Source organism: Taeniopygia guttata, chromosome 18 (assembly GCF_048771995.1).
Source record: "Taeniopygia guttata chromosome 18, bTaeGut7.mat, whole genome shotgun sequence".
Taxonomy (NCBI): domain Eukaryota; kingdom Metazoa; phylum Chordata; class Aves; order Passeriformes; family Estrildidae; genus Taeniopygia; species Taeniopygia guttata.
This window is the reverse complement of record NC_133043.1, coordinates 2,895,868-2,913,720: the sequence shown is the minus strand read 5'-3', so window position 1 is coordinate 2,913,720 and position 17,853 is coordinate 2,895,868. Positions and strand designations below refer to the sequence as shown.

The 17,853-nt window shown below is 52.2% G+C and overlaps 1 protein-coding gene across 5 annotated transcripts in view; it reads right to left on the bottom strand.

The window, feature by feature from the left end:
* Positions 1-1,019: 1,019 nt before the first annotated feature.
* The window catches only part of RGS9 (regulator of G protein signaling 9), a 32,019-nt gene continuing 15,185 nt past the window's right edge, over positions 1,020-17,853 (bottom strand). The window contains exons 10-19 of one of the 5 annotated variants that reach the window (XM_030287160.4): positions 13,834-13,863; positions 13,162-13,223; positions 10,911-11,024; positions 9,905-10,020; positions 9,245-9,332; positions 8,610-8,748; positions 7,903-7,988; positions 6,481-6,595; positions 2,871-3,154; positions 1,020-2,081 (exon numbers count right to left, since the gene is read on the bottom strand). In XM_030287160.4, coding sequence (XP_030143020.4) covers positions 1,976-2,081; positions 2,871-3,154; positions 6,481-6,595; positions 7,903-7,988; positions 8,610-8,748; positions 9,245-9,332; positions 9,905-10,020; positions 10,911-11,024; positions 13,162-13,223; positions 13,834-13,863 — 1,140 coding nt within the window. In that variant the 3' untranslated portion in view covers positions 1,020-1,975. Of the gene's footprint in view, positions 2,082-2,870; positions 3,155-3,879; positions 6,596-7,773; positions 7,992-8,609; positions 8,749-9,244; positions 9,333-9,904; positions 10,021-10,910; positions 11,025-13,161; positions 13,224-13,833; positions 13,864-17,853 lie in introns of those variants that run through there. The other 4 variants (XM_072936980.1, XR_003963188.4, XM_002194103.7 and 1 more) reach the window with 4 other exon arrangements.

Here is a 17,853-nt window from a genome sequence, read left to right as displayed (position 1 = left end):
TTGGATGTCTAAGCTGCTGCAGCGAGCTAATTCCTCCAGGTGACTCCAGGCAGCGATAAGTGGGCTCCTGCACAGCGAGGGGGTTTGAAGTGCCAGAGCTGAAAGCGCTCCCAACTCCGGCACGCCAGGCCTCCAGCAGGGGACACAGCCTCAGATGTCACAGCACGGTGGCAGGAGGGGCTGGGGCCTCTGGAGCTGTCATTTCCAACCTGCATTTCCAACTGGGGGAGCCAAGGCAAAGGGAGGGGGACCAGGCACGGGCCTGAGATGCCCTGTGCCCCCAGGGAAGTGGGCTCTGGTTGAAGGATATTGGGGGAAAAGATATTTGGAAGGCATTGGGGAATAAAAATCAGCGCCCTGAAGGGATAAATGTTGGGAACTGCCAGTGCTGGCCTCTGGGATAGGTGTGTACCTGGCTGCACTGGGTGTCCCAGCCCTGGCAGAGCAGCAGATTTGCATCTGAACTCCTTCCTCTGGTGTGGAAGATGAACACGAGGCGTATTCAAAGGCAAGGAGGTGCCCAAGAGAAGCCCGAAACCAATGAGAGAAGGATTTACAGTAGGATGGCTCTTATCATATGTACACAATATTAAATATAGTATTCTTTCCTCTGACAAATCACAATGTCTTCATCTTGTATTTCCTGGATTATACATCACCAGCATCCTGCCAGGACTAGCTGAGTAACAATACTCACACAAAAATTGCAGAAGACACCAGATTTGTCTCTCATCAATAATAGATGTCCCTGTCAGTGGCAGCAGAGCAGGACCAGGTCCCTCTGAAAGAGCAAGCCATTGAGAGCCAATGTGTGTTTGTACAAGAGGAGCACCACAGGCAGTGAGGGCCAGCAGCCTGGGAAAGACTCTTTGGAGACAGAAGCAGCCTTCTGATTTTCCCAAATTACCCTGTGATGGGAAGTGTCAGCCCAGACCTGGGGAAAACAGGGAGCACTGAGTGTGTGTGAGGACAGATTTAAATCCCACAGCAGGACTGAGCGTGTGGAACCACATCAGCCACACAGGAAAAACTCCATTTATAATCAGAAAGTACAAAACAGCAACATCAGAAGTCACAGGTCATGGCCGAGGTACAGAACAGGGACCCACAGCACACACACACACACACACACACACCGAGTAAACTTGTCCAGGGAATAGAACAACCACCTTCAAACACTGACACAAGGAAGGCAACAGTCCAAGTCAATATCAGCACAGCCTGTGGCAACACATCAATCCCAGCTTGGAGGGGCCCAAAACACCAACAGGGACTTGGCTGGGATCTCCCAGGTGCTCCCAGGTCGGGCCATGGTTTCAAACCCATGCACACTGGGAAGCTGGAGCTACTGCAGGAGGGCTCTGCACTCCTTGCTCCCTCTGGGATCATGTTTGGTTTGGATGAAGGAATGATGCTTTGCCACCCAGCACACAGCATCTCATGAGGGGCACTCCATTTCCCCCAGTCTCCTAATCAGCATGCTTTCAAGTTTAAAAATTGTAATTATTAGGAGGTGGGCCCAGGCTGGGGACACAAACATGCCCCAGTTTTGGCACTGAAGCCTGAGTCCTGCTCTGCCAGCCCAGCTCCAGCTGGGCTGTGTTCAGTGTGCTGACACCTCATGGCCAAGCCAGAAACTCCGATAAGACACCGTTTCCCAGGACATCACCCACACGTCCTCCATCTGCTCCAAGGCATGAAACCAGGCTGGTTTATCGACAAGTCTGTCACGAGCAGGACTGAACACACCAAAGACAGGAAAGAAAACCAGTCCAGAAAGGCTTGGAGCTCTTGGATGACAAACAGCTGGGCGCACCAGGGGCTGTTATCCGGAGCCGTGGTGGTCTGGGTGTCCCTGGTGCTGGAGGATGGCTCTAACACAATTTTCCAACACGTGCTGAGCCATGCATGGCAAACACTGCAGTCTCGGGCCTGGCAGGAGTGTGTGTGCCGGGGTGGGTCTCCCAGGGGCAGATCAGCTCCTTTGCAGAGTCCTTCCGAGCCCGGTGCTGCCTGTCCTGTCCTCGCCCGGCCCGGAGCGCCCACGGCAGGCTGGGCCCTCCGAAGGCACTTGGAAGAAGCTGCGTTGGGAAACAGAAACTCATCACACACACACACACACACACAGCGCTTTTTGATGTGCTCCAAGGTGGCCAGCAAGCTTGTTCCAGCCCCAAATCCCAAAGCAAAACTCCCGGGCACGAGCCCACGGAGAGGAAGGACGAAGGAAATGTGCACTGCCGCTCCTTTGAAGCTGCAGCGCCGTGTGACAGCTCCGGAGCGCAGAGCCAGGTAGAGCAGGAGCCCTCAGGTTTGAGCTTTGGAATTTATAATGTGGACTCATCCACTCGGCCAGCAGCAGAGGTGGGTTAAACGAGATCAGGAACATGTTGTTCCTGGTGAGGGACATGGCCAGGGTTTGCTTCCTGCAGGGGAAGCCTTTCCAGGCAAAAATTCCCCATCTCTGCCCTGGAACAACAAACACTTAGCGACTCTCGCTCAAGATTTCCCCTCCCTTGTCACTTCTGGTTCTCCTCTGACTTGAAATCACTAAAGCAAACCTGAGTCAGTGCTCAAGAGCACTGAGGTTTTCCAAATTCGGGGATGAAAAGTAAAACCTGGGGTTTTGCCCCGTGAACAGGAGGTGTGAAAGTAGCAGAGGCCAGCATGGGTTCCTGGCCTGTTCCCATCAGAAAAGCGCAGGAATGGAGACAGGGAAGAACCCGGGTTTTGGGGCAAGTGTGGCAAATGCGACTGCCAGCCGGGTTCTCGGGGAGCTCTCCCTGTGGGTGCCCCCAAAGCGAACGGGCCCAGCGCTGAGCTCTGCCCAGGGCAGTGTCCGTGTGTCCGTGTGTCCGTGCGGTGCTCACCTGCTGACCGTCCGGCTGTCCGGCCGCAGCCGCCGCTCCCGCCCGCCCAGCGGCTGCACCTTGCCGTGGGGCAGGGCCGGGCTCCCGCAGCCCCTCCGCAGGACGCGGGCCCAGGCCCGGACACGGCGGGTCACCCGTGGGTCCGGCTGGGTGCCCGGGGCACGGCCGAGGGGCGAGGGACAGGCGCTGCCCCGGGGCGGGGGGCACACGGCGGGTGGCAGGGCCGGGGCGCTGGGGCCAGCGTGGGCAGCCCGGCCAGCGGAGCAGGAGGCCAGGTGGCCTGGCTGTGGGGAGGAAAAGGAGAGAGGCTCGGTCAGTGCTGGGTGACACCCAGGGCTCCCCAGGTGTCCCTCCCCTCCTTTGGTGCTGCCAGGAGAGAAGGGCTCAGCTGGGAGGCAGCTCCAGCCACCCCAGCCGAGCCTGGTGTCCCCCTCTCCTGCAGCTCTGTCCCCTTCCCTGCCCTCCCACTGCCAGGGCACCGAGGTGTCACAGCTTGCTGCGGGGTCACTGCTGCCACAACCCAGATCCAGCCCCACACCCCGGGATGCTGGAGGAGACACCAGCTTGTCTCACTCCTCACAACGATGAGCTGCAGGCACGGAGGAGGCTGTCATCCCGGGAATGTGATCTTGGTTATGAACAGCACAGCCATGTCACACCCTCGGCACCAGCCGGGGCCGGGAGCAGACCCCGAGCCCCAGCCCCGGTGCTGGCAGCACCAGTCACATCCATGCTGGAACCCCAGAGTCCCTGGCTGCGGCTGGGGAGGCTCCAGCACAGCTCAGCCAGCCCTCAGGACAAGCCCAAGCACAGAGCAGACAGGACAGGGACAGCACATGCTGCATGCCAGGTCCCCTCCCACTCCTCAAGGACTTAGTCCCAGCAAAATGAAATGCAGCTCAAGTGTCCGAGGAGAGGAGCTGAGAGCAGAGGCACGCACAGGACATGTACACACACATGCAGAGATGGCACAGAGAAGGATGAACACACTGAGACACGACAGAGACGGTTCTTTTTCTGTTTTCTACATTTATTTTTATTAGACAGATGAATGCATGGAAGCCATGGCAAAAAAAAAATTAAACAACACATGGAAACAAACAACTTCTTGGCTGGCACAAAGCGAAGTTCATCTTGTACCGGGCAACTTTCCTCTTTGGGGACTGAGCAGCAGAGGATGAGGAGAAGAAGGCCGGGCTGTGACAGCTCCATCAGCCTGTGGCAGGGCAAAGACAGCTCCTGCCTGCTTGTGAAGGATGGCTGCTTGTTCCACAAACAAAAACTGGTGTTCCACATGCAGTAACCTGTGGTCCACACAGTAACTGGTGTCCCACAAGCAAAAACTGGTGTTCCACAAGCACTGACTGGTGTTCCACACACAACAGCTGGTGTTCCACAAGCACAGTGACTCCCAAGCACGCAGCACAAACCATGGCAGGGGAGCAGCAATGCCAAGCAGAGATGATAAAAAAATCAGAGAAAGGAATGGATGCAGAGAACATAACAAGCAAAGCAGCAGACAAAATAGAAGTAGAATCAGAGGGACTGACGGGAACACACAGATTTGTTATTTATTATTTATACCCTGACTTGATCTTCCACATGTTACTACATACTGGCAATCCCAACATGCTCAGTGCTCCATGTTACACGAACTCTGCAGAGACTGTAGAGTTCATCACAGCCAAGTGGCTTTGGGCCAACCCTGCCAGCTTCTGGAGAGTCTTCCAGTGCTCTGATGCCCAAGCAGGCTGAGGGTGCTCAGCATCTGATGTAACAAAGCCTTGGGGTTTACATTTTTAAAAAGGCAGCCTGAGCCTGCTCCCCTGTCCAGCAGTGCAGAATGTGCCTGTGCTTCCAGCAGGAGAGCAGAGCCTCAGCACAGACATCAGAGGGAAGGTCTGGGGTGACTCAGCTGGAATTCCTCTGAGGTTTATCACTGATGGGGTAAGGAAGGGCAGGACAATCTCCCTGGCTCAGCCACAAGTAGAGGAGAGGAATGACACCACATCAGAGTGTCCAGCCCTGATCCTGCCATGGGGAAGGCCAGAGTCACTGTTGGAGCTGTTGGGGACACAGTGACATGATGACTGTCCCCTGTTCACAGGGTGTTGCCCTGCAAGGACCCCAGGGCTCCAGGGGCCTGCATGCACCCCTCTGTCCGAGGGCTCCCACTCCCTGCCAGCTCTCTCCAGAAGCTGCCCCGTCCCTGGGAGTGTGCAAGGCCAGGCTGGATGTGAGCCCTGGGATAGTGGAAGGTGTCCCTGCCCATGGCAGGGGGTGGAATGAGAGGAGGTTTAGGATCCCTTCCAATCCAAACCATTATGGGATTCTGTAATCTCCCATTTTCTGTAAAATCCTACCACTATTAAAAAGGGATGAACAATGTAAACTGGAGAGAGGCAGCTTCCCAGACCTCAGTGCTTCCACCCAGTTCCTTTGCTTCCCCAAAATTTTTAACAACCAAGGAAGCTTTTCTGCCCCTTCAATTCCCTTTACTGGCCTTTGCAGGAATCTCCACACTTGTGGTAACCATTGGCCTGGTCCAGACATGCTGGGCTTTTCCAGCAAGGCCCAGAACCTCCCTGAGCTCTTTAGCACTAATGTGGCATTTTAGCTTGCCTTATTCTACAGAGCAAAAGAGACAGTGCAAATGAAAAAGAAAATACTACTTAAAGTTGAAATCTGCTCTTAACACCTCTACCCTGTTCTCCTTTGCCTCTGGGGGACAAGCCAGTGACAACTGCAGCTACCTCCTACTGGATTGTTAACACAAAAAATAGAAGAGCAGGAAAAAGACAAGACAAGAGGTGGGAAGGATTGGATAAAATCTCTCTTGGCCTCGTGCAGGCTCTGGCAAGGGGCAGCTCTCTGCACCTGCACAGCCAGCTCGCAGCACAGGAGTCACAGGGAGAGCAGAGCAGAGCTTCCTGCTGATCATCTCCAGCGTGCCAGGGGGATGTGGGAGCGTCATTCAAGTTCAGAAGGTCAGCTAAACCTTCAGAAATGCTCCTGCTCCTGCTCCCACAAGCAGCTCTCCCGGCTGTGGTGCTGGCTGGAGGTGCAGGACTCTTGGAGTGGGGGGTGTGCTCCTCTCTGGGGTACCAGATGCACCCCTGGGAGGGCGCAGAGCCCCCCGAGGGGATGGAGGCCAGCAGGGACACGGGCCCGGCTCACCTCGCCCTGCTCCCCACGGGCTCATCCCCCTCGGTGCCAAGGAAGGCTGGTCTGAACCCGCAGCCCTGGGGCACAGCTTTGCCCTGCTCTGTGCCCATTCCTGGAGCAGCGGGGCCAGGCAGCCGGGCCCTGCAGCTGCGGGGCTGTGGGGCAGCAGAAGGCATCTCCCCTGCCAGGAGTGCGGGTGCTGCAGCCCAGCCCCTGCCCGGCGTGCCCGGGAAGGCACATCTGCCCTCCAGGAGCCAGAGCAACGTGCGGGGAGCTGGCGGAGCGCAGAGCCGGCCTGGGAAACCTAAAGCAGCACTGACACCTTCAGGAAGGGGAGACGAAGCTCAACACCAGCCTCGCCTTGTCTTTTCCCTGCGGGGCTCAGAGCCTACTTGGGAGGAGCTTCCTTCTGCAGCTGGTTCCTGCGGTCCAGCTTGCTCATGACCTGCGTGATGTCCACGGTGTTGGCGGCTTCTCTGGCTTTGGCCTCTTCCTCCTGCTGCCTCAGGATGATGGGGCTGGGGCTGGAGCGGAGGTGGCGGCGGCCGAACAGACCCGTGCTGGGCAGAGAGAGGGCAAGGAGAGGGGTTAGTGAGGAGAAGGGCACCAAAACCTCCCCCCTGGCAAGCAAAGTGACCCAGGAGGACAAGCTCGGACACAGAGATGGCCAAAGGAGTGCAAAATGCTTTAAACAGCCCTGGGTGAGTCAGTGTCACACACAGGCTACAGGACTGCTAAACGTGTCAAAGTCCTGCTCCTGAGGGACTCCAGGGCACACCCACATCTCTCCTTTGTTGTGTTTGCACGTAACTCACACTCAGTGTGAAGCCAAACAACTCCCATCCGTGGAGTTTTCTCTGGTGCCTTCAGGAAGATCAAAGCAGGGACCAGTGTGGGTGTTGCTGGTGTCTGTGATGCCCCCAATAAACACCTATACCTGCTTCAGCACTTCCCCTGCAGCGGGAACAGGTGCTCACCCACCTCTGGATGGCTTAACCAGCTCCAGGTTAGTGGGATGCTGAGGTCTGGGGGATCCAGGACAAGCACTGACAAACACGAAGGCAGGATCAGTGGGAGCAGCCAGCACCTGCCAGTGACCTCGGGATGTGTGGCTCAAGGAACAGTAACTAGCCAAACCCCAGGCCAGGCAGCAGCAGGGCTTCTCCCACTGACCTGAAACAGCTTTTAGATGAAACAACAGTGTGAAAGTCCATGATTCCTCTTTCTTGCCTGCTAGGTTGATGAGTGGAACAGAGACAGAAACACCACGCAGTCCAGCACTGCATGCTCAGCTTTAGAAGCAGCTGCAGCTCAAATGGCCTGAATTTGCTGTATAACCTTCATCTTGCTGGGAAAAAGCCATTTCCAAGGCCATCCACCTTGTGCCAGCTGTCACTCACAAGGTGCTGCTTGTTCCCAAATGCCTTTCACCTTCCCTGACACCAGGGGTGAGCTTTGTCCAGGCAGAGATGAGCAGATCCCGTGGATTATCCCAAACCTTGGCTTTGTCTCTGCTCTGGCAGCCCATGTTTCATGGGCAGGAGTCTTCCCATGCCCAGGACACCAGAGCTCTCTCTCCTTCCACGAAAGGAGCCATGAATTAATTCAACAATCCCAGCCCTTCTCAGCAGACGCAGCAGAGAAGGCAGCTGAGTAATCAGCAGCTCCATTCCTGTTCACAAGCCTTTTCCAAAGGGCTCATGAATAAAAAGCACCATCAGTCTCTAAGCAAAGCATCTTCTCAGTGCAAAATTTTATTTAATTAAGAAGACATCTAAATCATAGTAATTTTACTGCAACTTGGGCTTTTTCTACCCTTGCTACAACAAGAAAAACAAACCCCACAATTACAGCCAGTTTCACTTGCCTTTTTTTGACACCCTCTTGTGGCACAACAGCCTTGGCCAGCATTTCCTTGTATATTGGAGACTTTAAATAGCGGCCATAGGAATCCTACTAGGAGAAAAAAGAGAAACTGGTAGTTATGTGCTGCAAACACCCTTATTAAAATCACCATCAAATACAGCTGCTCCGGAGCCAGGGAGGCTGGGAACTGGATAATCTCCCTCAGCAGCTCAAGAGACTTTGCATCTTTCAGGCAAATGTAGCTATTTAAACCAATATCCTTTCATCTCGCTGTAAAATTCCCAGGATTTTCCATCTCACAATAAAGCTTCACAGGTAAGACCCAGATCAAAAGATCTGAATGAAGCTTAGCCTGGGCCAGCAGGGTCTCAGAGTCACTGCAAGGTGAGGAGCTCGTATTCCAGGAGCCAAACTTTTCACCAGTGGGTGAAAATCCGTCCGGTTCTGCTGCTTTCAGTGCATGAGCTGGTGCCCAAGCTGGAACTGAAACGCAGGGTCTGCCACCTGACCTCCACCACCTTGGGGACAGGCTGAGAGGGAAGGAACAGCAGGAACATCCAAATGCCCGAAGCAGCACTTGCTTCACTCAGCAAATTTGAGGGATTTCCAAACAAAGGCCCCTTGAAAGGGACAGCTGATAGCACACAAAGGCACTGAAAGGCCCAGAGGGCTGGAATCCCCCTCAGGCTCTGGCAGCAAAGAACAAACCTTTTTCATCAGCATGTAAATGTGAGTCTGAGCAGCATCTAGAACATAACGATGAGGGTGCTCCAGGCCTTTGACTGTGATGCCCATTGTTTTGCCATCGATGTTAATCCAGCGCCTTGCTCCTGGAGCCAGGAAGAGCCTGCAGGAGGAGGAATCAACAGTGCCATTAGCAGCTGGAGAAATCACAGATTCCTGTCTATGCCTGACAGCAAAAGTCCCTTCAGCTCCCTGCTGCAATTTGCAGTCCTGATCTTGGGCAATCAATGTCCTCTTCATCAGCGTACTCACTTCCTCTTGCACATAATATAAGCCAAATTTTAGCTCACTGGAAGCAAAAAGTCTCTCCCCACTTTGCTTGTGGCAGCTTCAAGAACTTTGCTATTCCACACTGATATTTAAATTACATCCTAAGACTGAAATGTAACAGAAAACAGAAAGGAAAAGTAAATATATAGAAAACCCCTTCTGTTTTCATCTCCAAAAGCTCCTTTCCTATGTGGGGACAAAAGACAGCCACATCTATGACAGCTGACACATAAAAATCTTAGGAATAAATCATTTGGAGAATGAGAACCTGTGGAAGGTGACGGGACTCATGCACAAAGAGTTTAAGAGTGGAAAATTTCCACACTCACTTGTAGATTTCTTCTGCTTTTTCTTTGACCTTGGATTGGTCTCCATACTTGAGATCCTCACAGGCTTCCCAGAAACCCAGATTCTCTCCTGCACGACAAGGACACAATCGGCAGAGAGTGAGATTGAGGAGAGCACAATCCCATTTATTAACTCCTGGATTTGTTTGGCACAATTTCCTGGCCCCAAGCCAGTCTCTCCAACTGACTGAGAGTCACTCTCAGTGACTGAAGGAGGACAACAGCTTTCCCCTGCTCTCTGCCCACGGACACCTCTAAGAACTTGTGAGCTCAGCCAGTTCCAGCTTCTCTGGGAGCAGTCAGAGAATCATGCAATGCTCTGGGGTGGAAGGGACATGAAAGTCCATCTCAGTCCCACGGCCAGGGACACCTCCCACTGTCCCAGGCTGCTCCAAGCCCTGTCTGACCTGACCTTGGACACCTCCAGGGATGCAGGGGCAACCACAGTTTCTCTGTGCCAGGGCCTCCCCACCTCACAGGGAGGAATTCCTCCCTAAAACGTGCTGTGAACAGGCAATCCCGGCGGCAGGTACTGCCGGGCTGTACCGTGTGTCCCGTGCCACTAGATGGTACCGCCTGCCCTGGCTGCACAGCCTGTGCCACCTCAGCCTGGGGACAGGGCCCGGGGACACTGCCACCCACCGCTGAACTCCTTCTTCAGGAAGATCTGGAAGTTCTGGCGGCCTTTGGGGTCCCGGATCAGCTCGCTGAAGTTGAAGGCCCATCGCTCCACGCGCATCCTGGTGGGCACCTCCACCCTGCGCGGGGAGAACACAAACAGCACGGCTGCTTTCTCTAATTAGCAGATTAATTAAAACCAAAATGCCCTTTGCTGCAATGCCAAGGGACTGCTCAGCATTCTCTTGTTTTCCAGAGTGGTGTAATGAGCTCCTGAAGTCAACCCACTAAGTAAGTTGTAATTAAACAACTCCGGCCGCAGTGGGATGAGGATTTAACTGGGATTTGTGCAGCTCTCAAGTGACAGCCCAGCCTTGCCCTGGGGTTTGACTCAGTCCCACCCTGGAGGAGGCACCGTTGCTGCCCAGAGCTTTGCTTTTCATAAAGGCACTCAGCGCAGGCATCCCCTGGGATGTCTAATGGGATACAATCAGTCCAGGATTGCTGCTCTCAGAGCCACTGAGATGCTGGATGCTCCAAGCCCCTAAATGCCATCATGTAATTAGCAAACCCTATCCAAAGGGAAATCCAAGGGAGGCCTCAGAGAAGGGAGGGACCACCAGTGTGTGCCTCCAACCCAAAGCCTCTCCTAAGGAAGCAGCTTGAGGGGTGAGAAAAGAGCCAGGGGAGCAGCTGAACCCTGAGCTGGTCCTGTTCCATTCCAGTGCTGGTTAAGGAGGGCTTCACCCACCCCAGGGAGGATCAGACCCACTCAGCAAGGGCTGAGTGCACACTCCCATCATCAGCTCAGCAATTTCTGTGATGTTAAGGAAGGCTCCACTTGAAGAAAGCAGTGCTGAAAGTTCAGCATGGAGTATTCCCAATTTCAAAGTAAGTTTGAAGGGGAACATTTCTCTGCTCATGAGCAGAGATCAGATACCATAACAAAAATCAGTGGTTACCTTCCTGATTTCTATCAGCACAAAGGTCACTGTAAACCATAGGTTGGCAAAACAACAGAAATACATACAGCTTTGCATTGAGATCCCAGAACTCAGGGTCATCTGATATCCAAGGGTTGCTGGGGAGACATCCAGACAGGATGGGATCATTGGAGAGGAACTGCTCAGAGTACTTCACAACTCTGCAAAAAATCCAAAATCAAAATATGAATTTGGAAGCCAGAATTACAGCCAGCCCCATTATAGCCAAATAACAGATAACAGATATCCTCAGAGGTGCAGGACTCTCAGCACAGGGATCTGGAATGTGGCCCCTGCCTTCCTAGAAAAATCAATTCATTAGCTCAGTTAATCTTTGCCATTTCCCAGCAGAAGACTCCCGGTTGTCTTTCGAAGCAGTGAATTTATCAATTCAAATACAAGGAGATACAAGACTCTCTTCCATCACCTCCTCCTGCCTTTTCATTTTAAGGAAGAGAGACTTAGGACTCCAAGGAGAGTTTGTCTCCTGTTCTCAGCCAGCCAGGGCCTGATCCTGCACTGCTCAGGGAAAGGAACACCAGGGTTGTGTTCACCCAGGTGGGTTCTCTGCAGCCTGGGAGAACTCTCACGACCATGGGAGAACTCGGGGAGCTCTGGGAAAGTGAGGGAATGCTGAGGGCTCATCCCAGCTTCTCCTTTCCTCCATCACCCACCACAGGGCTCATTCCTCTGTGAGTGGCTCTGAGGGTTTGGCAAACAGCAGAGCTGTCTCTCTCCCATCAGGAACCAGACAAACACTTCTCCTACCTTCTAACTTGGCCAGACTTCTAATTACAATTGATTTCACTAATGTCCTGGAATTTTAGCTCTCGCCTCCCTTTTTCATTCTTGAAAAAAAAAAAAAAATCCTCTGGTTTCTGCATTTAAAATTCCTCCCAGGCCAAAGTGCTTTCATGTGCTCAGAGCTGGGAGGGCAGTGTCCAGGAGCCCGTTGCTAACAGGCCCCTTGGCACACATCCTGCAGTTATACAATGCTCTTGCACAGGGCAAACCACAGGGCTGGCACACAGCTTCTCCATCCTACCTTCCCACTGGGAATGCCAAGGCACCCAGCACCTGCAGCAGGCACTCCAGCCCATATTCTGATATTCTGAACAAGCAAATCTAAACCTGTCAGCTCAGGCAGCACTGCTGTGTGGTCTTGAAGTGCTCTGCAGCTTCTCCCAAATCTCTGCAATGCTCTGAAGCATGCACACTGCCCAGCTGCTGCTCATATCCTCATTAAGAGTAATTTGATTTGGACCCAGCCCTGCAGCCGACACTTTGGAGTTCCAAAATTCCTGAGATTTTTGATCTAGGTGATAAGCATCATCCCACCAGAACTAATGAGAGAAAAGCCCCATTGCCAAACAGTTAAGCACCACAAAATTCCTGGAAAGCAGCCAGGTGTCCCCTGCTCCAGGTCACAGTTTGGAGAATTGAGGCAGCAGAATTTTAATTGAGCTGGAAGTCAGTGACAAAACGAGCAGAGCTGCTGGTGCCCTGCAAGTTGTAGCTCTCAGAAAACTCTCTCTTCCACCCATTCCATTCATCCAAGACTGTCTTCTCCGGGAAACTGGCCTGAGCACACTGTTTATGTCAGATGTGACAGGAATCCCTGGTGGCAATGGCAGTGCAAACCAGGCAGGTGCTCTGGGCTGCACCTCAAGGTGCCTGGTCAGCATGGGAGGCTCCAGGTAGGAATGCCTCTGGCAAACACACCAATGCCTAATGCCAGGGCTGGAGGCTTCATCAAGAATCTGATCAGGAAACATACCACTGGGCAGGGGAATTGCTAATTAATTGCTTGGATGCTCATGGGGAGGCTGTTTCCCTGTGCAGTACAGAATAACCAGCATTACACCACCAGAGGTGAGCTCCACCATGGGGCAGGGACACTCGTGGGGGTGAATCCAGCCCAGGGTGGGGACCAGAGACAGGAGGGTCAGTCTGTCCTGCTGGTTGCTCCTCCTGAAGGACAGACACACTGCTGGATCCTCCCCTGGCTGCAGGGCTGTGCCCAGGCATCACAGAGCAGCACCAGCATCTCCTGATTTCAGTGGGATTCTCAGCCCAGAGGTTGGTGCAGCTCTGCAGCAAAGCTCCCAGAGAGCCTCTTCATCCTGCCTGGGACTCTGATCCCTCCTCAGCCTCGTGCCTCCTGGCCCAGACAGCACTGGGCACCACATGGATCCCCTGGCTGAGTCACCAGCTGCCACAGCAGACAGCTTCATCAGCTCATTAGAGATAAGCACTGAAGACTAATTAATGTGTGGACAGAAGGAAATCAGGACTTACCCTCCAAGAGAGACAGAAGATTTCACTCTGGTCTTCAGGATGGCCTGCTGATAGTACATGATCTGAGGGGATCAGACATGGCCACGGTTAGGAGCAGAGAGGTTTGAAGATAAGGCCTATCTAAACCTCAGACAGGTTCTCTCCCAGGTAGTGGGGCTAATTACAGCAGGGACTGCTTCTTCCCTAATTACTGGATGTCCAAGGAACCAGAGGATCCCTGAATTGTCTCAGTGAAATGTCTGCTTTCACTGAGCTTACTGCAAACATCAGAAACACACTTTGCAATGTGCAAGTAATTAAAAAGCACTCCCCATGTTATATAGAAATTGAATAATAGCTACCATCCTCAGCACCTACAAATGCTCTGGATGATTTAGCATGTAATTATCATTGATTCTTGGCTGTCTCTGTGCTGGCGCCACTCTGTGATTTCCCCACCACTAATTTTGATCTATTGGATTTCAGCCCTGGTGTCTGTCCTTGCCTGAGCCTTCCCGGCACTGGGAGAGCTGCAGTGGGAGGGAATGTCCCGAAATTACATTGATAAAAGCTCCATGAGGCAGGGATTCTGCTTTTCAAAGAGCCCATCCCCTGCACTGAGGGCTTTGAGCCACACTGGAGTAAGCAACCCATACAGGATGAACACTGAGAAGTGAGGGAAGCACCACTTACCTCTCTCCTGTAGAATTCCATAGTATTTTTCTGTAAAAATATTTTTAAATAATCATTAAATTGGGCTGGGTGCTTACACTTGGTTTTTTGGGGTTTTTTTTTGAGACACCGTTGCAGGGCTGCCGTTGTGCAGCGCTCTCCAATTAATTCTGATTACAATTAAAATCAAACACAGCAGCTGAGCTAATCAGGGTATCATCAAAGCTAAAGAGCATCCCCACACGGTAAATTGTCCCATTAGCTGTATTTACTGTTTAGCATTGCTTCTCCCATCACAGGCTGCCTGTATGCCTTCAATTAAGGGGTTATTCTAATGGAGCTAAAATAGATTCATTTACGAGACACAGATTAGATCATTCATATTAGCTAAAGGAGACAGGAACCAACACATTGCAAAATATAAACACCACAATTAAAAGCCTCAGAAGCAGTATCTGCTGTGCAAAGGGTGTTTACGTTGTGATTTGAATAACTCAGACTATGTTACATGTCATCCACAAACGAGCAGGCAATCGAAGGCAAGAAATTAACTGCAGGGTGTTTATTCACACAGCTTCCTTTGAAGCACAGTTACTTTGTGTGGAATAAACTGCAGAAGGGAGAAGGAACGACAGGGGTTGGATGCATCCCTAAGTGTGGGATGCTCCCAGCAAGCCTTTAAAGGCTCAGGCAGGGTTTCAGTTGCTCAGCTCCTGTTTCAGTCAAGACCTGCATCCCAAAATCATTCTATCAAACGAGCCCTGTAGCAGGTGGGGGTCTGCAGAGTGCCTTGGTGAAGTGCAGTTGGTGAAGGATGGAGATTCTGGTACTGAATGCCACAGGCAGCTCTGCTCTCCCCTCACCTCCCCAAAGCCCTGCACCCCAAACTGCCCCTATTTTGGGAAAGGCAAGATGCTCTCCCAAGGCTGCTTCGTGGGGACACTGATCTGCTTTTGCACTTTAACCATCATCACCAGTCCTGCTCAGGAGAGAGAAACTCTTCTCCACAAGGCAGGAAAACACCCCCATTTTGCTGCTGCTTGGTTCTGAGAGGCCCACTCACCATTTCAGCAGCAGGAGCCAGAAATGCAACAGATGAGCCCAGTCCCTACAGCACCACCACAGAGCCAGCCCTGCCCCTGCCCCTGCTCCAGCCTGGCCAGTGGGGCACCAAAAAGAGTCCTCACAGTGGTGTTGTGAGGGGAGGAAGCTTTTCCTGCTGGGAGTACCATGGGCAGCACAGACCATCTCAGCAGGGACAAACAGGGCAGCAAAACCCAGCAGTGATGCTGTGCTGGCCCCTGTGTGACAGGGGGAAAGGACTGACAGACCAAGGGAGAGAAAAAGCCCTAGGACAGCAGGAACCTTGCTCACAGGGCTGTACAACCTCCCCTGCTGATTCACAAGCTCCTGGGACAGCCTTACAAATGATGGAGGAGCTGAGGAACAGCTTTTCAGCCTTCTCTGCTCTCAGCTGCACCCCTGATTCCAGGCCACCTTCCATACAGACACCTCATTTCTACAGTGTCCTTGTTTCAGACAGACTGCAGAAATGGAAGGGAAAAATCACCTGCTTGCAGAGAGGAATTTATTGTATTTACTGTCCTAAAGTGTCCTGTTTAGAGCCCTGTGTTTCTGCTCCAGGCCAGCTGCCTCCTGCACAACAGGAGTTCACTGTCTCCCTGGGGAACAGGAGATACAAACCAGGCCTCATCAGAGTTACAAGTGCCAGCTGAAGGGTTCCATTTGATGGAACTTGTGGCTAGAGCATTGATTTCAATGTGTTAAAATAATTTTTTAAAAAACTATTTTCTTCCACTTTTTTTCTCCATTGGGGCCTCAGACAGGCCTGGTGCAGTGGGGAAGGAGAAGTGGGCGCTGACAAAGTGGCTTGAAGGCAGCTCACATGGCAGGAAAGTGGTGTTATCTTCTAGAGGGGTCTGAGAGGCTGGCAGCACACCACACACACACGAGACAAACAGCTGTGGGAAAGAGAAAGAGAACACAGTGAGCTAAATGTTATACAGAGACAGAAACGGGTCAATTAAAATGCCACCACAACAGAAAAATTATATGTAGGTGAAGAAAAATCAGCAGACAAGGGAAGATTTTTTTTTTTTTTTAAGTGTCCCACACAGCAAAGATCCCCTCCTGCCACAGTCTGTGTGGAGGTCAGTGTGGTGGGCAGCTGCTCCTGGCAAAACAAGGGGGGCTTTGCTGGGGTGCTGCAGGTGGGGAGGGGATTTGTCAAGGCTCCCCAGAAAAGGGGCTGAGCATCTCTGAGCAGCGGCACAAACTGAGCTGCAGCCAGGTCCCAGGGGAGCCCACTGCTGAACACCCTGGGAGGCTGCAGGTGCTGGCAGTGCTCAGCCCCTTCCAGTTCTCAAACCAGCAGGAACTGGGAGGAATTTCAGCTATTTCACCCCAGAGCTGCTCGTAATTTCATTTCCCTTTCTCCCACAGTGCCCATTCCCAGTTCAGTGCTGCCACAAGTGGCCCTGAGCACTCTCCATGCCCCACTGAGCGCTGCCAGCTGTGCCCACCCTCCCTCACCCCACCACTGACTGCAGCAGTGCCAAAGTGCCCTGCACCACCCACCCACTCTGCCTCCTTTGGAAGGAAATCATATTTGGAACAAAAGAGTGGCTTCTCCTAATGAGATTAATTTTGCAATGCCCTTAACGAGCGCCTTACTGCAATTACTGCGGCTCAGCTCCCCAGCCCTGCGGCCTTCCAATCAACAGGGCAATTACTGAGGGGCCTCAGTCTGGCTCAAGTGAGTGCCACGAGCTGCTCCACATCCTCTGACACCCCTGTGGCATGGGGACACCCTGAGTGGCCTGGTCACACCCCATGCCACCAGCTCTGCCTTCTCCGGGCACTGGTGATTTATTTATTAAAGAAATATGGATATTGATCTAGTACCGATATCCAACTGTGACGGACAAAAACTCTCTAACAGTTTAAAGTTACAAAGTGTGTGTTTATTCGACGCCGGGCAGCGTGCGGGGTAGCTCCCAAATCCACACCGTGCCTTTCAAATTATTACAGAGCCCTTCTATTCATACAACTATTGAATACCCAAAATACAAATACATATTCATAATTTTGCTACATCCCATTCCCTGCTTCGTATGCTAATCACTTCAAACGCTATTAAGCATGCGTGGTTTGTTCCTTGAAATGGGTCGGTGGTCCCTTCCCAAAATGAGGAAGTCAATGAAGTCTTCCTCGTTCTGACCTTTCTACCTTTTCAATGCAAATATGACAAATAAACTCTTGGTAGAACTCCCATTCCTTGTCTTCAGTTGGTTTGAGAACAGAGGAGGCCCACAATTGTCTTATGTTCCTAAAAGCTATTTGTCAGTTTATATTCTTCATTATAAACCCAGCTAACTAAACATTGTATTGACAAGCAATCAATTATTAGTTAACTACTAACTCTTAACTTTATCAAGGCCTACTCATTTATTTTAATTAACTCTAGTAAGGCTTATCTCTAACTAAAATCTTAGCTTTTCTAAAATCTCTAAATTCCTTAAAATTTATGTTTCACTGGGGCTGCAGAGCCCAGCTGGGAGCCAGCCAGGACCTGCTCGAGAGCCCAGCCTGGAGCTGATCCACGTGGCTGAGGCCACCAGCTCCTACAAGAGCTGGGATATCTGCTCATTCCCAGCTACCTGTTTGCTCCTCTGCCCAGTGTGAGACCTCCTGACCACACTGGGGAGATGATGGTCACGGTGTTTTTGCCTGCCTGGCCACTGTTCCCTGTTTACAGAGCTCATAAACACCTGGAAACAGCTTTGGGTGGATGCCTGGAAGGACTTGGGAGTGAAGAAGGTTGTGCAGAGCTTCACCTGTCTTCTTTATCTGCCCTGACCCTGTGCTTTCCAAACTTGTGCCGATGCAGCAGAGCTTCATCAGGCAAACTGGCAGGGACTGATGAAATGAAAAGCCAGCAACGACTCGTTGATCTGTGGCTGATTTGCTGCAGACAACACACCAGGGCACTTCATTCAGCAGCCCCTGAATCCAGCACAG